At 42.7% G+C, this 22,470-nt stretch overlaps 1 protein-coding gene across 1 annotated transcript in view; it reads right to left on the reverse strand.

The window, feature by feature from the left end:
* Window positions 1–4,431: 4,431 nt before the first annotated feature.
* The window catches only part of RPA1 (replication protein A1), a 45,029-nt gene continuing 26,990 nt past the window's right edge, over window positions 4,432–22,470 (reverse strand). The window contains exons 15-17 of the mRNA XM_069944595.1: window positions 20,600–20,707; window positions 19,194–19,280; window positions 4,432–5,531 (exon numbers count right to left, since the gene is read on the reverse strand). Coding sequence (XP_069800696.1) covers window positions 5,421–5,531; window positions 19,194–19,280; window positions 20,600–20,707 — 306 coding nt within the window. The 3' untranslated portion in view covers window positions 4,432–5,420. The remainder of the gene's footprint in view (window positions 5,532–19,193; window positions 19,281–20,599; window positions 20,708–22,470) is intronic.

Genomic DNA, 22,470 nt, shown 5'->3' on the forward strand with positions numbered 1-22,470 from the left:
AGAAGTCTCTGTTCCTGTGAATCATTGGCGCAGAGCACGATGACAGGCAGAGCCATGACTAGTAGCCGGCTCCCCCCTGCCTTGTGCAACACAATAAAAGACCGAATTTTGCAGATAAAGGTTCCACAGACCGCATAGAACACATGGTAAGGCATCGTCCACTGATAGTAGCTTTTAAAACCAAGTTACCAGTGTTTGGTTTGTTTTAAGTACTATTCCTCAAAAAAAAAAAAAAAAGACTGATGGAAATACTACTATGTGTGAACATAATCTTAGTTAGAGAGACAGAAACCTTGAGACAACTCATTTTAAATCCAATGTTAGGGTATATGTGCACTGAGTAAATGTTGTGGATTCCGACGCTCATCGCCATGCGCTCCCCGCATGTCCCATAGACTCCATTCTATGGTCGGGCAGATTCCGCTGTCTGCCCAAAGAATTGTTATGTCAATTCTTTAGGCAGACGACAGAATCCGCCCCACCATAGAATGAAGCCTATGTAGTGGGCAGAACTGCAAGTAGGAGTGCGGTGGGGAATAGTGAGCGAAGGAATCCGCAACATTTACTTAGGATCCTATTACACAGAGCAATTTTTAACTATTAACGACTAACAGTAAATGATCACAAAGAAGACTGTTTATCATTAACCTGAAATCGTTCACCATATTACACAGAACGATAGTCGTTCGTTTATTCCTTCTAATCCCAGAAAAACAATGAACAATGTGCAATTACACTGAACTATTAATGAAAAAATGCGGAACGTGAGCAAACGAATGTGGAATTACAGCGAACGATTAACAATAGTTTTAGGTTCAGATCTAAATAAATGATCAACGGCATATGAACGATTTTTCTATCGTTGCCTGCAATTACACAGAACGATTATCGTTTAAATACGAACGATAACGATTTTTCACACAATATTCGTCCCATGTAATAGGGCCCTTAGTGTAGATATACCCTAAAGGTCCATGGGCTGCAATACTTAATCCTTTTACTTCTTCCCAGGAATAGCCTATTAACCTGATGTTATTCATTGGATAACTGAAGAGTGAATCTACTGTGACTTTGGAGGGGTAGATGAAGGCCAACACGTCACACGCTGGTCTTTAGTAGACTTATGTAGCTGGTGGATAAAGCAGATATATTAAGAGGTGCATGTCTCTTGATGTATCTGTTAGCCATAGAAATCTACACTAGCTAGCACAGATTTCCAGTATAGTTCACATTCAAGCAAAGCCAGCAGGTGGTCACAGATTTTCACAAATTACCTTCGCATAAACTTTTTTTTTTTTTTTTTTTTTTACACACCACAGAATCAGTCTAATAGTAAACCCTTGTTTATTCAGCATATCGTCAGTGAATAAACATCCATTGCATCCATACAGAAGCTGAAGGCCTTACACCCATAATGCTTTATCCCTAATTGAGAAGCCAGGAATGACGCTGTTTCTATAAAGAGCTTATACAGGCAAGGCTACACACATGCTGAGGACACCAAGGGAAAATGTAAAAGGGCTATAACCTTTCAACTGCATTTAAAGAGCACAGACATACTGTACAAGGCTCTGCCACCATTTTCTTTTTTTTTTTTTATTTTTTTTTTACTCCCACTCTTGACCATTTTGCTTTGCGAATAATGGTTACTCATTGCACAGTTCGCTATTAAAATTGAATTTTCACATGGACGTAGAGGGAAAATCAGCAGTAGAAATGCTTGACATTATAATATTGAAGCAATTTGCATAATATTTAGTTTGTGCCATTTTGCCCACTCCAATGTTTAACTATAAAGTACACAGCAGAACAAAAAGTAATAACGCTGCACGGCTTCTACTTCTGTGCCCTGTGCTACACAACCTTTAGCCCTCCAGCTGCTGCAAAATTACAGTTCCCGCAGTACCTGGACACCCTTTGGCAATCCAGGAATGATGGTAATTCTAGTTTTGTAACGGTCTATGAGCTGCAGGTTGTGGACCACTTCTCTATACCATAGACCAGTGATTTTCAACCTTTTTTGAGCCGCGGCACACTTTTTATACTTAAAAAATCCCGGGGCACACCACCAACCAAAATGACACAAAATGACACTAAAACAGTACATATTATACATATAGTTAATAATATAGATTCTAAATGTATTTATACTCACTCAGTGTGAAACCTGGGCCTGTTTTCTTCTCCCCCCCCCTGTGCTTCTCACCACCATACTTCTCCCCCCCCCCCCCCTGTGCTTCTCTCCACCATACTTCTCCCCCCTACTTCTCTCCTGTGCTTCTGTCCACCATACTTCTCTCCTGTGCTTCTGTCCACCATACTTCTCCCCCCTGCTTCTCTCCTGTGCTTCTCTCCACCATACTTTCCCCCCCCCCCCCCGTGCTTCTCTCCTGTGCTTCTCTCCACCATACTTCTCCCCCCTACTTCTCTCCTGTGCTTCTGTCCACCATACTTCTCTCCCCCTGCTTCTCTCCACCAAACTTCTCTCCGCTGTTTCTCTCCCCCATCCCCATGTTTCTCTCCCTTCTGCTTCTCTCCGCTGTTTCTCTCCCCCATCCCCAGGTTTCTCTCCCCCATTGTTTTCTCCTGTTTCACAGGGGCACCATAGTTTGGGGAACTTTCCCTGCGGCACACCTGACCGTGTGCCACGGCACACTGGTTGAAAATCACTGCCATAGACGCTTGGGTCCTACTACCCTATCCAGGGTGATGTTGGACCCTCACAAGTGAGTAAATACTACAGTGCACAGCAGGGAAGGGATCTCTTGAGGACGATGACAGCAGCAGCCAAAACTATTTGCTGTGTCAAAGAGAACTTACATGCAGCCACCTAGCGCTTGCTGTAAAGAACTCCCATTGGCTTTCCTCTATAGACTGCAGCAAAGTACAACCCTATCGCAGTCCTCTTTTCAGTATGGTAGGCCGTCTCATGCACACAAAAAAACACAATCAAATGCACACTCCCTGTACATTATACTTGCTCCCATGTGATTATTCCTTGCCATCTGCGGGTTTCATGAAACTTCTCTCACCTCAACAGCATTATTCCCTATGTACAGCTGTGAGTGGCAATCAGTTACAGAAGTACGGCAAAAATATTAGTATTGCATTGCCCCCCAAAAGTTATTCAAATCACCAATATACCCTTATTACAGGAAATGCTTATCAAGTGCTTTTTTCCCTGCACTTCACCATGTTTTCCAGGAAGTGAAGCCTGGATGCAGTGTTATGTCACTTCCTGGATAACATGGTGATGTCACGACCCGACTCCCAGAGCTGTGCGGGCTGTGGCTGCTGGAGAGGATGATGGCAGGGGGACAAAGGGCACTGGAGGGACACGGAGCATCCCTCTGCCTTCATCCTCTCCAGCAGCCACAGCCCGCACAGCAGCTGGGAGTCGGGTCGTGGCATCACCATTTTATCCAGGAAGTGAAGCCTTAATGTAATAGTAAGTGCAGGGAAAAGAAGCCCTTTATAAGCCCTTTTTCTTTCCCCTTTTCAGTATTGTTTATTGGTTTGTCATCTGCTGCAGCACTTACACTTTATATGTAAATCCTTGTGTTACTGTTTTAATACAAGGGGGGAATACTGTACTGTGGCAACATTACTACATTAAAGTTATTTATCTGGAGCCGTGTCCCAGTGTCCTGTTCTTTTGCATTTGTGTGGTCATCAGTGCCCTGTCCATTACGAATTCTGTATGCCTTACCACACAGACCCTGGTTTAGGTGCCTCTGTTGTATGTTTTTTTTAAATAGTTTTTATGTACTAAAATAAAGATGCTTTCGGATTTTCCCTACAAACGCTTTTCTCCCAGTATGTTCTTAAATTCTGAACAGGACATTTTCTATATTGCTTTCCACACTTGCATTAGACTGTACGTTGTTACAAATTTTCATTAGGAAATTCAGCATAGAAAATTTGCCCAACACAATGTGCAATATTCAAAGTAAACAAAGCAAATGTCTTTTAAAAAAATATATTTTTAAAGGTCCCCAATAACTAAAATCTAGTCTGTCAGGACACAATCAAATGTAATTTAGAGGACTACACATATACAAGTTGTGTTACACTTCAGACTGAAAGGCCAAGTAGGTTTGCAGTATCTGGAGACATGCAGGGAATATAATGAAGCCCTCACACAGGCTGCTAACAGCTACTGAAGGATCCCACTAGCAGAATTACACATTTCTAGGCAAATTTTAAATCCTGCTTGGTTTCAGAGGGCTGTGCACATGTCAATAAAAGCATAAAAAGGTGCTGCCTCAGCTCTTTAAAACATTGACGGCTGAGAATCCTATCTTACAGCAGCAAATGGTAATAAGCCTGGGAAATGTCAGATTTGCCTGCTTCACTTTGCTAGCACCTTTTAAAAGAGAGAAATTGATTGCTTTCTTGATGAAATTGGTTTATAAAAAGCAAACACACATGCAAAAACTAAACTTTTTATTCAGTTCTCAGAATAAAAAGGAACATTTTCCTCCGACTTAAGTGAGCTGATTAATTCCATCGGAAAAGAAAAAAAAAAAGACAAATAAAAACACACAAAGCAGCTCAAAACAGAGAAATCCTGTGAATGTACAGACCGCAAACTTCTGCAATTACACACTGTCAAAAAAAAAAAGAGGAGTAAGAAAGCACAATATTAATTTAAATGAAAAATAAAGCAAAGCTTTGTAGTTGGCCAGATTTCCCCAGGGGCCAGAGAGTCAATGCTTATCAGAGCTTCTCAGAAGAGACAATTTTGATTAATATCAGGACCATCTGACTCAGTCTATTAAACCCCGAAGGAAAGTCTTCAGATAGAAAAGATAGGTCTTTGATTAATAATTCCTCCATATTGTCATTCCAAGCATTTGCAAACTGTATGGCACATCTCCCCACTGCAAGAGGAGGCACACTGTGATGGCAATAAGCCCCTGGTCCTCACAAGAGGAAAAGGAGCCCTGGATTAGCTTGGAGCCATTGGAACCTTAAAGTGTGTTAAATGGGGATGTGGGTGGGCATGAGATTGCTCAGCAGCAGCCAATTACGTCCATGGACGCTAATTAAGTCCTGGTTAAATGTAATTAAGCCTTCTTGTAAATTAGCATAAGAAGAAAACCAGTTAGAATGAGACAAACATATTTACAAGAGTCGCAGGCTAATGTACAAAATGTCACATCCAAGTGCTCTTCACCTCATTCGCAGTAAAGTGAGACCCGGACCTGGTCTATAGGAGGAAGGCAAGTGCTAACCATCGCAGCAGTGTGTCTACAGGAAATATTGCTTTGTGATCAGAAAGCTTGGTTTATTATCAATTACAGAACAGTAACAGGCTTTATAGATGAAGGGATGTTGCTTGAAGGCTAAACCCAGTTGTCAGTGGCTTCTCTGGTGTAATAAGTCTTCTTGACATAACTACATTTGATCCCCACAAATCAGACTCCTTGAGAGGCCAGCTTCCGGATATTCATGATAAGGCGTCTAGAGTATTCTTTGTGATCAACAGGTTTCACATCCATGGCTGTGGCCTTGATACGGGATTCATCCTTATGAAATAAAAGACAGGACACTTAAAAATCTGTAGCTCAAAACTGCAAAAACAAACACTAAAAAAAACACTTCCTGAGAGATAGATACAAAATCTACTAAGGACAGGGGTGATCCTAGCATTAACCCATAACTCCTCCATATCTCCAAGGAGGACAGTTGGATTAAAATTTTAGATTTTTACCCACTCATCAATACGAAACATGGATATTAAAGAGGTTATCTGGAGAGCAGCTAAGGTCCTACCCCCTTCTGCTTTCTGGCACTACACTTCCTCTGGCCATCTCCGATAACTTCTTAGAGAAGAGACAGGTGCATGTCGCAAATATTGCGTGCAGGCAGAACCAGGGCGCACCTAGTGTCCAACAGCTGCTCAATGTTGACGGGCAGATAGTGACCACCACCTGCAACATGCACCCACCTCTGTCGTCTCTGAAGTTATCATCCAAGACAGACAGAAGGAGTAGTACAGCGCCTGAGATAGGACCTATTCTGCTCTCCTGATAGCCCCTTTAAATATAAATAGCAAACCCAGGTATGGAGTAACTGTGCCAGCAGCCAGAGAAGCAGCTGTAATTATAACGTTATGAAGGCAAATTACTGCAAAACATGGATTATGAGTATGGGGGTCTTAAAGTAGACTTTTGTTAAAATAATTGTTTACTCAATGGTGGGAATCTGAAAGCTGAGGCAACCAACTAACACCAAGAACAAGGGTGCAGTGCTTCTATGTGATAAAGAATTGCTACTTAAGGGAGTTATCCATAGAGGCAGATATTAATAACATGGCTGAGGAAAAGGCTTTGGGGCCGCATGGTCTCCCAGTAGAGATAGATAAAACTGACAGTGGTTTGATAGATCGGTTGCACCTAGTATTACAACATGCATATAGTAGGGGAAGTTTGCCAGATTCCATGTACAATGCCAGTATCATAATACCCAAAGGAGGGAAAGATCTGCAAGACCCAGCCTCGTATAGGCCAATCTCGTTGATATACGTAGATGTAAAAATTTTAGTGAGGGTACTATCAAACTGCCTAGTAAAAGTAATTGATACATTTGTTGGGAGAGATCAGCGCGCTTTATGCCAGGGAGGTCCACCCAGGACAATATCAGGAGAGTTCATGCAAATACAGAGATGGGTAGAGGGGAAGCCCGCCACTCCATACGGTCGTTGGATGCAGTTAAAGCGTTCGACAGTGTGGAGTGGCGGTACCTATGGAAAGTATTGAGTAAATTTGGGTTGGGGGAGATTTTTGTGAACTGGATTAAGTTAATATATTTAAAACCACGGGCAAGGGTGTGTCTTAATGGGGTTAATTCTGAGTATTTCACGTTACAGAGGGGCACGAGACAGGGGTGTCATCTCTGCCCCTTGCTCTTTGCCTTAGCGGTGGAACCTTTGGCCCATAAGATTAGGAAAAACCCAAAGATAGAGGGGTTTGGGGCAAGGGGGACATAGGACAAGACCATTCTTTATGCAGATGATTTGCGATTTTTAAAGGAACCGGAGGTGGCTGTTAGGTCATAAAAGAAGTTGACCGATTTGGATCATACTCAGGGTTCAGTATAAACTGGAATAAATCGACTTGTCTGGCATTGAATAAGCAGGAAGAAGGTATACAGGGAGTGCCAGTGGTGGATGAAGGGGGCACTATGAAATACTAAGGAATCTGGATATCCAGAGGCCCTAAGAGATATGCGGAAAATTAAAAAATTTAGGGAGAGGTTTGTGAGGTTAAGGTATTTTCCGGCGTATAAGACGACTTTTTAAGCCCGAAAAATCTTGTCAGAATTTGGGGGTTGCTTATACGCCGGATATGGTCACCCCATACGGTGGGGGGGTTCTCAAAAATGGCCCGCATCCCTACCATATGAGGCGATCACTTTAAAAAAAAAAATGAACTCACCCAGGCCCATTTCCGGCCTCCGCGAGTCTTCTCCTCCGCTCCCGTTGCCGGCGCAGCCAGTGTGACGTACACTGACTGTGCCAGGGATGCCCGAAACACTCCCCAGCAGCTGAGCGTGGGGAGAGTTTCGGGCATCCCCGGAACAGCCAGTGTACGTCACACTGGCTGCTCCAGCAACGGGGGCAGAGGAGAAGACGCGGAGGCCGGGAACTGGCCCGGGTGAGTTAACTGTTTGTTTCTTTCATTAGTTTAGTTGCAGTTAACCCCTGCAGGGCTGCAGTCAGGCAGGGGTTAACATTTTCCGGCGTATAAGGCGAATCCTTGACAATCTGATTAAAAGTCAGGGGTCGTCTTATACGCCAGAAAATATGGTATGTTTAATGTATTTGAGATGGAGATAAGACAGGTACTTATGTGCACTACTGGGGGTGGGGGTAAAAAACAAAACAGGGTTATATGCAGGGCTTTGGAGTCGGAGCCGTGCAGTCTGAGTCGGAGCTAGTTTTGGCTGGAGTCTGAAAAAAATGTACCGACTCCAGTCTTAAAAAAAAAAATCTTTAATAAACTTAGAATTGAGTTTTGACATGAGTTTTGACATGAAAGTTTTGCTCACAAATATATTTTATGAGCAACATTCTAATAGGACACTGGCCCTATTACATAAGGGTGGTCGGGGAAAAGTTGTCTGTCACTATTTGGCAGTTTGTTTCAGAGCTGGAAGTGTCCAGTGTGTGTGTGTGTGGGGGGGGGGGGAAGATCTGTGCTGTTCTCTTCCTGGATGCTGGATGACTGTATATGTGCAACAGTGTAATATGAAGATATCATGTGTAATATAGAGGAGGAGAAGACATAAGTAGTGTAGCAGTAACCTCTGTCCTCAATTTGGTGTTTTCTCTCTAGCAGAAGTGTGTGTTTTTCTTCAGTGTTCTATGGCTGCAGCTGTGTGTGTCTGCTATGGCTGAAGTGCGCTGTGTGTGCAATGGCTGCAGCAGGGTGTGTGTGGGCGCGCACGCTATGGCTGCAGCAGGCTGTGTGTGTGTGTGCGCTATGGCTGCAGCAGGCTGTGTGTGTGTGTATGCGCACTATGGCTGCAGCAGGCTGTGTGTGTGTGCGCGCGCTATGGCTGCAGCAGGCTGTGTGTGTGTGCGCGCTATAGCTGCAGCAGGCTGTGTGTATGCGTGCCATGGCTGCAGCAGGCTGTGTGTATGCTATGGCTGCAGCATACAGTGACCCCTCTACACTCACCGGCCACTTTATTAGGTACACCATGCTAGTAACGGGTTGGACCCCCTTTTGCCTTCAGAACTGCCTCAATTCTTCGTGGCATAGATTCAACAAGGTGCTGGAAGCATTCCTCAGAGATTTTGGTCCATATTGACATGATGGCATCACACAGTTGCCGCAGATTTGTCGGCTGCACATCCATGATGCGAATCTCCCGTTCCACCACATCCCAAAGATGCTCTATTGGATTGAGATCTGGTGACTGTGGAGGCCATTGGAGTACAATGAACTCATTGTCATGTTCAAGAAACCAGTCTGAGATGATTCTAGCTTTATGACATGGCGCATTATCCTGCTGAAAGTAGCCATCAGATGTTGGGTACCTTGTGGTCATAAAGGGATGGACATGGTCAGCAACAATACTCAGGTAGGCTGTGGCGTTGCAACGATGCTCAATTGGTACCAAGAGGCCCAAAGAGTGCCAAGAAAATATTCCACACACCATGACACCACCACCACCACCAGCCTGAACCGTTGATACAAGGCAGGATGGATCCATGCTTTCATGTTGTTGACGCCAAATTCTGACCCTACCATCCGAATTTCGCAGCAGAAATCGAGACTCATCAGACCAGGCAACGTTTTTCCAATCTTCTACTGTCCAATTTCGATGAGCTTGTGCAAATTGTAGCCTCAGTTTCCTGTTCTTAGCTGAAGGAGTGGCACCCGGAGTGGTCTTCTGCTGCTGTAGCCCATCTGCCTCAAAGTTGGCCGTACTGTGCGTTCAGAGATGCTCTTCTGCCTACCTTGGTTGTAACGGTTGGCTATTTGAGTCACTGTTGCCTTTCTATCAGCTGGAACCAGTCTGCCCATTCTCCTCTGACCTCTGGCATCAACAAGGCATTTCCGCCCGCAGAACTGCCGCTCACTGGATGTTTTTTCTTTTTCGGACCATTCTCTGTAAACCCTAAAGATGGTTGTGCGTGAAAATCCCAGTAGATCAGCAGTTTCTGAAATACTCAGACCAGCCCTTCTGGCACCAACAACCATGCCACGTTCAAAGGCACTCAAATCACCTTTCTTCCCCATACTGATGCTCGGTTTGAACTGCAGGAGATTGTCTTGACCATGTCTACATGCCTAAATGCCACCAGTTGATTGGCTGATTAGAAATTAAGTGGTAACATGCAGTTGGACAGGTGTACCTAATAAAGTGGCCGGTGACTGTATATTACTGTGTGTGACCCCTTGTATATAACTATGGCTGACCTCTATATTACAGGTATCTGGCATTGTTAGCAGTGTTTCTTTAACCCCTAGGCGACCCTGGACGTACCCGTACATCCACGGTCCCGGGTTCCGCTTGTAGCCCGGGACTGCGGCTATTAGCGGGCACGGTCCGATCGCCGTGTCCGCTAATAGAGTAATCGCGTGCAGCTGTCAAAGTTGACAGCTGCATGCAATTACTTGATGCAGCCGTTCCCTGGTGGGGTGGATCGCTCCTAGTGGAGCGTGGGACGTTGTCCCGGAGGAGCGATCCACACATCTTACCCCGTCTGGGGTCAGCGCCGTAATGGCGCTGATCCTGGCTCGGCACCCGATTGCTTCCGGCTGTTGCAGCCGGAATCAATCGATGTGCCTATTTCATCGATATGCAGCACAGATCTCAATGAGAGATCAGTGCACTTATACTAGAAGTCCCCCAGGAGGGCTTCTAGTATAAGTATAAAAGTACAAATAAAAAGTGTTCTTTATTAGTAAAAAGCCCCCTCCCCTAATAAAAGTCTGAATCACCCCCCTTTTCCCATGTTATAAATAAAAATAAACAAATAAACAAACAAACATGTTTGGTATCACCACGTGCGTAATCGCCCGAACTATTAATTTATCCCATTCCAGATCTCGCACGGTAAATGGCGTAAGCGCAAAAAAAATCCCAAAGTGCAAAATTGCGCATTTTTGGTCCCATCAAATCCAGAAAAATTGTAATAAAAAGCTATCAAAAAGTCGCATATGCGCAATCAAGGTACCGATAGAAGAACACATCATGGCGCAAACAAATAACACCTCACACAGCCCCGTAGACCAAAGGATAAAAGCGCTATAAGCCTGGGAATGGAGCGATTTTTAGGAACATATATTTGTTAACAATGGTTTGAATTTTTTACAGGCCATCAGATACAATGAAAGTTATACATGTTACATATCGTCTTAATCGTAACAATCGTAAAAACGGAAAAAAAAAAAAAAAAAAAAAGTGTTTTTCTTTTCAATTTCACCACACTTTGAATTTTTTCCTGGTTTCGCAGTGTACTTTATGAAAAAATTCAGTCTGTAATTGAAAAGTACAATTATTGCCGCAAAAAATAAGGGCTCATGTGGGTTTCTAGGTAAAAATATGAAAGTGCTATGGCTTTTTAAGCACAAGGAGGAAAAAACAAACGCAAAAATTTAAATTGGCCGGGTCCTCTAAGGGTTAAGTATGGTGAATATTAGTCAGAAACCTAGAAGATTGTCACCAGGAAAAGACCACCTGCTCCATCTAGTCTAGTGGTGAGTTGTTCAGGATGTGGAGGCTGGAGACTGGCTGCATCCACTGCACACACAGGAGAAGCTGCTTTATATCTTTCCTTATTCCCCCAGAAGCCGCCCCAGGATCATGTAGGACGTTAGGGAGAAGCTGTTGAGCCAGTTTGATAAATAACTCCCCTGGTATCTGACTGGCCATTTATGAAGGAGCAGGAGGCAGAGTCGGAGCTGCGGCTTACCGACTCCACAGCCCTGGTTATATGGTTTTGAAGATAATATAAATATTTTTTGCGGCAAGGCTGGTAATAGCAAGAAATTTTACAGCTACTAGTGTTCCTCATATTGACGAATGGAGAAATGTGGGCAATAACATACTAAGAGCAGAACTTTGGAAAAGGAGAAAGCAGAAAGAACTGGGGAGGTACTCAGAATGTGTAAATATGTGGATGAAGTTTCGGGGCAAAGAAAGCGTGGAGACCGGAGACGGAACGTAGATCTGGGGTAGTTTGTGTTTTAGTCGGAAGGAAAATTATATATACATATACATAGATGTAGCCAGGGTTGACATGATCCCTGACGCAACAATTGTGTCAGGGAGCTGTGTTAAGTCAATTAGAGTGTCGAGTTAAATGCGCCATTGTGATCAACTTAACACAGGCTACATCTGTGTGTTTGTGTACACATATATACATACACACACATACACATACATAAAACTATTTGTTTATTCTCCTTTTGTTCCCAGACTGCCGGTGGGGTGGGATAGAGTGATAAGGGGACAGGGCTAGTTTGAGGGAATTAAGAAAATCAGAAGGTATATGAATAAAGGAATTTAAAAAAAAAAAAGTTATCCATGATTGGAAAAACATGACCGCTTTCTTCCAGAAACATTGCCACTCTAGCATGAGGTATTGCAGGACAGTTTCTTCAAGGTACTGTAAATGAAGCAGATCTGTAATACACCACACTACCAGGTATGGCACTGTTGTTCTTGGAAGAAAGAAGCTATGTTTTTAATTCTGAATAACCTACCTCACCACAATAACCAAAACCGATGAGAACAAATATACATGGCTTAATGCTTTTTCTGAAATCTATGTAACATCTGATCAGGTGCATGCAAATTCTACCATATAACGTAACTGCTGGCATTTTAAAAAGAGCTTTGACGACAACAACAACCTAGAAGTGTATAGCCTGACACCAATTTACACTTGAGTAAGTTCTCTCCGGTACATGGAGCAGTGTCCTAATGGGGCAGAACTTGTAATGAATCAACGCTTGGGGGGAGAGTATAACTGTGCTGTCGCATGCGGCAAAATTAAGAAATTAAAGTGTTGGCAATGGGAGGTATAGCCGGCAAATCATCCTAGAGATCAGTGTCAATCTAAATTTACATTTTTAAATAGGTCAAATGTTATTAGGGGAATTGTACTTCTCTTGCTCCTGAGGTTGCCAGATTGCTGTTAACTTTACATTCATACCGCAAATATTCAGTAATCAGCTTCACAAAGAGCTTAGAAAGGCAAATGAATTTGGATCTACAAAAATTATACGGAGCACTTAAAAAAAAAAAAAGTAAAAGCCAAGATTATTCACATTTAATGTGTGGTTGAGAACTACTTTGTTTTCCAAAGACTTAACAAGAAAGCACTGGGAGCTACATAACTAGTAGGCATGTTATAAAATAATGCCTTTTGTGCCAGCACCCAGGAGCCGCACAGGCACAGTGTGACTAGGTATAATTGATGTATATCTCGGCCCCCTTTATTATATTACAGTGGTTTGTGAGTCACATGCCTGGTTTTTGTAATGCAACCCAATGACGAACACAAATTACTTCACATAAACCTAAAATAATAGGCTACGGGTTAATTGAATGCAAGGCGCAAGGTTTCCTAAGGCCATAAAAACCTTTATGTTAACTGTAAAATATGACATTTTGAGCGCCCAACCATCTTTTCCTACATAACCAGGCTCTGGTGGTTCCAGCCCCTTTGGAAAGTAAAAGTAATTATGGTCTAATTGCTGTATACACAGTATATTTATAGGCTTTCATAAGGTCATTGTTTTTAATAATGTTTAAATTCTAAAGTGTGTCTAAATTCTGATCCACAAGCTTACTAGACTATGCCTGTGTATCTAATCCCTTCAGGGTGGTAAAGACTTGTTCACCTTGTAAGGCAATCTATCACCTCCACCTCTGCAGATTTATACTGGAGCGCCTTGGTAAACCATCACTATACTGAAGAAACCTTTATTACAAAGAAAAAGGAAGGAAGAAAAAAAAAAAAAGACTGACCACAAGACTGACAGAAATACTGTGTGTGAATAGAGCCTTAAAGGGAACAGGTCACTTCGGCACTTAACCCCTTAAACCAACCCACCACCACCTGTCCAGCTGCGGAGAAATTGACGCCTGCTTAGTATGCAAATGTTAAGAGATGAATCCAATGTCCACAGGAAATCACTGCTCCAGTAAATAACCTGTGGACATTAGACTGTTCCAGTGATTTCATATGAACATTGGACTCATCTCTTCATTTGTATACGGAGCGTGCAGCAGGACAGGCAGGAGGGGGTAAGTATCAGGGGCTCTAACGGTAAGTGGGTCCTGCCTCGGCTGCCAGATTCCCTTTTATATGTATCCTGGTATGGTTTCCCACAAAGCAAAGATGGTAAAATCAGATGTGCACCACATACATGTGTAGCACAATTTTTTTTTTTTAATTAAGAAATGATCACCTACATTACTGCACTGTACTCCTCTCTCATGGGGAGAAACCAAAACCAGAAGAGTCTCTCACACAGAAGTAGTACAAATCTTTCAACTAGTTCTTTATCTGTGGGTAAGTTCCACTTGTGGCTTTGGTTACCAAATCGAAAGACTGCCAAGCTGTACTTTTTAACCCCTTAAGGGCAAAGCCAATTTTCGTTTTTGCACTTTTGCTTTATCCACTTTATGTTTAAAAGTCCATAGCGCTTGCATTTTTTCATCTAGAGACGTATATGAGCGCTTATTTTTTGCGAAACCAATTGTATTTTGCAATGACAGGCCGGAAAAAAATCATTTGCGCTGTCAAATAAAAAAAAATAAAAAAAAGGAATTTGTTTTGATTTCGGGGAGTTTTGCATTTACGCCGTTCGCCCTATGGTAAAACTGACTGGTTATGCATGTTCCACAAGTCGTTACGATTACAACGATATGTAACATGTATAACTTTTATATTATGTGATGGCTTGTAAAAAAATTCAAACCGTTGTTAACAGATATATGTTCCTTAAAATCGCTCTATTCCCATGCTTATAGCGCTTTTATCCTTGGGTCTATGGGGCTGTGTGAGCTGTCATTTTTTGCGCCATGATGTGTTCTTTCTATCGATACCTTGATTGCGCATATCCGACTTTTTGATCACTTTTTATTAAATTTTTTCTGGATTTGATGCGACCATAAATGCGCAATTTTGCACTTTGGAATTTTTTTGCACTTACGCCGTTTACCATGCGAGATCAGGAATGTGATTAATTAATAGTTGGGGCGCTTACGCACGCGGCAATACATGTTTGTTTATTTGTTTATTTAATTTATATTTATAAAATGGGAAAAGGGGGGTGATTTGGATTTTTAATAGGGGAGGGGACTTTTTATTAATAAAAAAACATTTTTACTTTAACTAGAAGCCCCCCCTTGTATATAGACAGCACTGATCTCTCATAGAGATCAATGCTGTGTATATACACAGCATTGTGTATGGGGGGGGGGTTGCGATCCGTCCTACTAGACAGCTGCACTTAGAGGCTTAATTAGCCGGCGCGGCAACGGGACCCGCACCGGCTAATAGAGGCACTGCCCGGCTGCACCCCGCTCTGAACACCCCCTGCGGCACCATGACGTATCAGATACGTCATGGGTCAAGAAATGTTTGTGCATCTCAGAGGTTTAATTTCACATAATGCACCAGATTAGACCTGTTTATCTTCATGGTAAAATCCCTTTAAAGGGCTCCTTCAGTCTTGCGTTATTTGCAGTCTCCCCCCACCACCACCACCGCATTGTGGCACACAACTGACATCACTTCGTGCTCTGTTTCCTTAACCCTTTAAGGACATGGCCCATTTTCGTTTTTACGTTTTCGGTTTTTCCTCCTTGTGTTTAAAAGGTCATAGCACTTGCATTTTTCCACCTAGAAACCCACATGACCCCTTATTTTTTGCGTCACTAATTGTACTTTGCAATTACAGGCTGAATTTTTGCATAAAGTATACTGCGAAACCAGAAAAAAATTCGAAGTGTGGTGAAATTGAAAAAAAAAAACGCATTTCTTTTATTTGGGGGAAATGTGTTTTTACGCCATTCACCCTGGGGTAAAACTTACTTGTTATGCATGTTCCTCAAGTCGTTACGATTAAAACGATATATAACATGTATAACTTCTATTGTATCTGATGGCCTGTAAAAAATTCAAACCGTTGTTAACCAATATACGTTCCTTAAAATCGCTCCATTCCCAGGCTTATAGCGCTTTTATCCTTTGGTCTATGGGGCTGTGCGAGGTGTCATTTTTTGCGCCATGATTTGATCTTTCTATCGGTACCTTGATTGCCCATATACGTCTTTTTGATCGCTTTTTATTAAATTTTTTCTGGATTTGATGCGACCAAAAATGCGCAATTTTGCACTTTGGGATTTTTTTGCGCTGACGCCGTTTACCGTACGAGATCAGGAATGTGATTAATTAATAGTTCGGGCGATTACGCACGCGGCGATAGCAAACATGTTTATTTATTTATTTATTTGTTTACTTTTATTTAAAACCTGGGAAAAGGGGGGTGATTCAGACTTTTATTAGGGGAGGGGGCTTTTTACTATTAACAACACTTTTTTTTTTTTTTTTACACATATACTAGAAGCCCCCCTGGGGGACTTCTAGTATATACACTGTGATCTCTCATTGAGATCTCTGCAGCATAGATATGCTGCAGAGATACATGAGATCGGCACTCGTTTGCTTTCGGCTGCTGCAGCCGAAAACAAACGAGTGCCGAGCCGAGGACGGCGCCATCTTGGACGCGTCCCCGGCCGGCATCAGTAACGGAGATCGCTCCTCCGGGACAAGGTCCCGGAGGAGCGATCTCCCCCACTAGACACCAGGGAAACGTTGCCTCCGGTAATCGGAGGCAGCTGTCAACTTTGACAGCTGCCTCCGATTAGCTAATTAGCGGGCACGGCGATCAGACCGTGCCCGCTAATAGCGGCGGTCCCGGGCTACACGCGGCACCCGGGATCGCGGCACTTCAAAGCGGGGCCGCCGCGCGGCCCCGCTTTGAAGTGCAAGTGAGGACATAGGACGTACCGGTACGTCCTATGTCCTTAAGAGGTTAAAGGGGTTGTCCAGGGTTACACAACTTTTAATAAATTGCTGCTATAATATAGAAAATATTAAAGGGGTAGTGCGGCGCTAAAAAGTTATTCACAGAATAACACACATTACAAAGTTATACAACTTTGTAATGTATGTTATGTCTGTGAATCGCCCCCTTCCCTGTGTCCCACCACCCCCGCCAGTGTACCCGGAAGTGTGTGGTGCATTATCCATTACCTGCTCCGTGTCGAGGCCGTCCGCCATCTTGTGCCAAACGTCGCTGCCGCCGCCCCCCCTCCGCTGCGTCATAACTGTGCTCAGCCGCGATTGGCTGAGCACAGTTATGCTCAGCCAATCGCGGCTGAGCAGCTGATGATCACTTCCGGGTACACGCTCACTCACTGGCCATGATGCGGTCACTCCTGAGACGAGTTTGTCTCAGAATTGGAGTTGCAGCAGTCAGCAGCGGACATCGCCGACACCATAACCGGACGAAAGGAGAGTGCGGAGAGCTAAGCATAAGAGGTTTATTGTTTTCTATATTACAGCAGCAAGATATTAAAATTTGTGGACCACCAGATAACCCCTTCAAGCTTCTTGAAAGGCTTCCTGATCAGTGTTTCCTGACTGTAAAAATGCATTAAGGAGGCCTTAGGCTGTATTCTCAGTGAACTCTGGAGAATTTTTCTAGGCACTTAAACACTTTGTTTTGCTGACAGATCTTACTTTAAAGTCAAGCGCAAAACTTAAATATATAAAAAACAACAAATACACAGTATGGTTTAATTTTTCTTTTGGTTGGTGTTGTTGTTCAACACCACAGCCTGCTCTGAATATGACATTTTCCTGCCCTTTATCCCATAGGCTGCATACTCATGGATTCATGCTAATATAAGCTCTCAAGTAGGAGCTGATTATGCTCAAGATCTGGAACACAAAGCCAAAATGTATTCATTGCTATGTAGACATGCCAAGAGTGGAAGTTCATACAATGCCATCTACATGGTTTTCTATCTAAAACTAGGAGTAGGTGGTACTTCTGATTAAAGCAATTAAAATAAATCTTGGAAGCAGCCGAGATAAAAACAACTGGGTAAAATTGACACACACATTTGTAACTTGCAGCAAGCTGGAACATTACACTCAGCCCACACATGTACCAGGAACGTGAAGCTGGAACAGACTGCTAATGCTAGGTGGCCTTTCCTGGAATTTATTCGTATGGGAGGCTTAACCATTTTATTATACAGGAACACAAATTCAACAACTTAAACTTTGATAGAAACTGCTTATATGACCTGGAGAAACCTATTTAGAAACCATTCATAAAATAAAAAAAAGTTATTGCATAAATGTGACCTGAATCTGAGGGCAACCTGTCTATTAACGAGAAGCAGTGAATGGAAAAAGTCGTTCACAGAAATCAGAAAAACAGACTACGTCAATTTAGTCTCACAAGTGGAGACAGACAAAATCCATCCAGCTACCAGTGATGAGGGCTACAGTTTAGTAATAAGAATGCAGCACACATTTTTATAATACAACCACAAGTTATATAGACTATAGAGTCCTTTACGCAGTTTTTTTTTCTATTGTTGATTTGTTTACTGAAGGCAAAATGATCCACATTAAATATTTCCTACCATTTAGCTGCTACTCAGAAAAAAAAGGTCTGTTAGAGACTCTGCTCCCAGTGTTAGAGATAGCAGCAGAGAGGGAGCTAGTGTCACATCAGCTAAGTTTGAAGTGCGAACAGAGGGAACAGAAACCTTGGAGGACAGCTCACACAGGCTGGGGAAAAAGGAGCAAACAAAGCCAGTCTGAAGGAGAATTACAGTGTCTAATATTCAAGAACAGAGAAAACAGAGTTCAGACCTCAAGCTGCAGAGGTTGAGAAATAATAAATAAAAGCAAAAATGTAATAACCTATGGAGAAAGTTGTTTTGGACTATAAAAGTATTTTTCTAATTATTGCTTTTTACTTATAGTGTCCAAAGTTTTTTTTTAATTGGCCCATATCACATACAGACCTTTGGGTATGGTGTGAAAGCTGCAGAGACCCTGTCACCTTTCTTATTGTGCTCTGGTTTCACAGAAGTGCATTAAACCAACTATATGCAAATCGGTTCATCGGGGGCAGCGGCTGCACCATTACTGCCACCCACTGTGCCTGCCTCCTCAAAAAAATATTCATCACAGGCTCTGCTGCTGCTGACGTAGGTCCCAGCCTTCAGAACCCTATGATTTTGCAGTTAGAGCACTCTTAAGATGCTTAGTGACTGTTACTACACAGTCTCAGGATTCCACATGGCCCGGACCTACATCAGCAGCAGAGCTTGTGATGAATATTTATGAGGAGGTGGGCATAGTGGATGACAGCAACACTGGAACGAGGGCGTTTCCGAACCCCCAAACTAATTTACATATATTGTTTTTAATGACTTTCTGCAATGGAGTAAAACAACAAAGTGTTCAGGGTCACAGTGACTTTCACACAATACCTAAAGATCAGTGTGTGGTATGGTGTTGATAGGTTTCCTTTCAGCACTGCATAATCATTGAAGCTAACGCAGGCCAAGTCAAATTTCTGAATGTTTAATTGCTGGAAGGTATAATGAAATAATCATGTACTTACGTTATACGTCTCCAACTTGACCCGAATTCTAAAGGTGTAAGATCGGAAGTTGGCATTCTGAAACACCTCCTCATAAGCTTGTTCATTCTGAAACAAGAACATTGCAGGGTTCAAAGGCAACATAGATGAGCTGTCAGAAGAGGCTCCCCCTGTCCAGGAACTAATTGTACCTTTAAACTTGTCAAAATAGCTCAGCAGTCATCGGGGGAAAGAAAGTCCTTCTCTCTCTCTCTCCAGAGGGAATTTATTCAACAAAAGAAAGTGCTCAGTCTAAGTGTGAACACCCACAGACTACTTTTAAATGAAAAGCAGCAGAAAGCACTTTTACCCTCTGGAAAGAAGGATTTCTGTGTGCATTCAGATAGACAAACCTCTGAGATGGCAAAAAATGGCTTCTGCTATAGCTTAACCCTTGGAAATTGTAAATATATTGTTCTCCCCCACCCCACACAAAAGTCAGCCATCAACCAACTTATGACATGACTTAAAGGGGGCTTTGTCACTAGGTAATTGTACCTTATCTAAAGGCAGCAAAAAGTACTAACAGAAATCCTTGCCCAAGTCTAAAAATTTGGGAGCTCAAATGTTCGCTAAATTAAATCATCAGTGGCATGTACAATAAAGCAAGCATTTAAACTTAAAGTGTCAACGTCATTTTTTTTTTTTTGCAGATATCTTTAAGAGACTTAAAGAGAACATATCACCTCTATCTACTGCCCCTAATGTGTGTCTCTATAAGAGTCCCTAAAACTAACCTTTGCTAACCTGTATCTAATACTTTGCCTGATCCTGTTACTAGGCTGTATCGGCGGGTGCCGCCATCTTGATGACGTCACTGTGTTCCACCACTGGAACGCACCGCGGGAATGCAGTGACACAAGGACACAGTAATACACAGCGATCTCATGCTGGATAGCGCGAGATCACAGTGTATTAACAGATCAGCAGGAAAAGGATCATGGGATCCTATCCCACCGCTCTGCATGCCGGGAAGTCCCGGGCTCGCGCTGGCTCTTGAAAAGAGCCGGCGTGAGACAGGAAAATAAAAAAGTGAACTAAAAACTGCAGCCGTAAAAATTAATTACATTATATTTACAAATAATAAAATACTAATTTACATTTAATTAGGGAGTAAAAAAATGATTTTCGTCCATGATTGGTTCCCTTTAATAGCAGAAAACAAGACCAAAGCAATTACATAAGTGCTCTACACTCAGGCTAGCTGCAGCCACTTACAGAACAGTTATCAACTGGGCACAACTGATAACAGTAGGGAGTCCAGTCCCCTCACTTGGGAACAGCAAGCGGATGGAGGGCTTACGTTTACCATTTTTTGGGTCACATTTGGGAAGATAAATGGAGCCTGCACACTCCACTGTCCATCAAAGCAAGAAGCAGCGGCATACCTTTTCTTTGAGTTCACCAAGGTAAGCAGCATTTTGGCCAAGAATAGCTTCAGCTGACTCCTGAAAACACGTAATCCATTGATTCTCTCCAAAATCAGCAATATTTGCCTAAAAGAGAACACATCAAGTAACCGTAAGACACTCATTCATCGTAAGAGAAGAAATTATTATTCCTGGATAAACAGTAACAAGGTTTCCATTGAACAGTATATGGAAAAACTACATTGCATTGGTGGTATATGTTGGGAGGATTTTCTAATGTTTTACTGTACATCTATACACATGCTTCTATACTATAAGGCTACATTCACACGTAGAAAAACTAGCGGAATTCCGCGGCGGAATGCAGTCAGCCTCCCTCTCATAATGGGAGTCTATGGAAGGCGCACGCTGCTGTTCTCACAGCGTCTCTCCGTGCTGAAGAACAAACATGTTCATTCTTCAGCGCGGGGAGAGCAGCAGCGCGCGCCTCCCATAAACTCCCATTATGAGAGGGAGGCTAACTTCATTCCGCGGTGAAATTCCGCTAGTTTTGCTACGTGTAAACGTAGCCTTAGTATCTCAATGAAAAAAAAAACTGTTCATGTCAGGAGGGAACTACAGGGCTGTCCAAGCCCTGCTCTGGTCCAGTGCTGCTGCACTGGGCTATTAATATAGAGCTGGCACCCCAGTGTCCTGTATAATATTAGACTATACAGTACCTAAGGGGAAGCTGCCATTCACTAACACTGTGTGTGGCCAGTTATTGCCAACATAAAAAATATGTTACTCCTCAGAATACCCCTTTAATCCTATAGAGCACAGTGGGCCTCTTTTCTCGACGATAGATTTATGAAAGCGCACGCCTCTTGATAAATCCAGCGTATTGGAGGCTGTTGCGCAGCATGCAAATAAAAAAAAGCCTTTCAGTGCGCAATGCCTTGCCCCCTTCCCTGCCCAAATGGTGAGTGGGGCTCAAAATTTTAAGTGTCACGGTCGTTATAATTTTCATTATTTTTTTTTCTTAGTTATGAAAAACACGACACTGTTTCCTGTTTTGTTTTTTTGAGAGAGTCAGAAAACAGTAAGTCCTGTGAATCCTAGGCCATCTGAGCGCTCACAGAGAGAAGGCAGTCATGTGATTGATGGCTGCCTTCAGGAGACTGGACCTGGATTTCTGGTAAGTTCAGCTTTGTTTTACAGCATAACAAATATAAAAAATAAAAAATAATGTAAATTGCAAACTTTCTTTAATTTACATCTTCTGTTGATTTAGATTTTGAAAGTTATAACGACAGTGACACTTTAAAGTAGCACAATGTTTGCTTAAGCAGGGTCATCGCACAAAAACTTGGGACTTTGACGTTCTGCTCCAAATGACATGTAATTACAAGAACTGTTATTTGGGTGTAGATAGGGCCATACAGAATGCAAGAGTACCGCTTCGGCAATTTAAGAAAAACTATGTTAAGAAAGTTCACAAAGCTGCCCTCCTTCATCCACGAAGGAAAGCAAAAAGCTGTATGAGAAGTATTTTTAAATATAGCTTCTGACATCACCGTCTATTGTGAGAGCTGCTGCAGATCTAAATGCGTGTGGTAAATCGCAGCAGGTTACGAAAATAGGGTGCAGCTCAAGTAGGAAGCTCAAACGCAGGACAAAGAATTTGAGACTTATAGGAAACAAATAAATTGCGAGTTCATTTCAAACAGCCTGTTATTTCTGCGTTCCACAACATCCTTCTGCCATTGGAGATCATTAGGGATTTTGACTGGCATTAAACAGCTTGATTGTAAGTCGTCACAGCTGCCGAGGGCTGATGAATATAATGAGCCCGAGAGAAGAAAGGAGCGCGCTCTCCCTACCGGGTCAGGGCCGACCAGCACTTGTAT

The sequence above is a fragment of the Dendropsophus ebraccatus genome, chromosome 11, assembly GCF_027789765.1.
Source record: "Dendropsophus ebraccatus isolate aDenEbr1 chromosome 11, aDenEbr1.pat, whole genome shotgun sequence".
In the NCBI taxonomy this organism is placed as follows: Eukaryota; Metazoa; Chordata; class Amphibia; order Anura; family Hylidae; genus Dendropsophus; species Dendropsophus ebraccatus.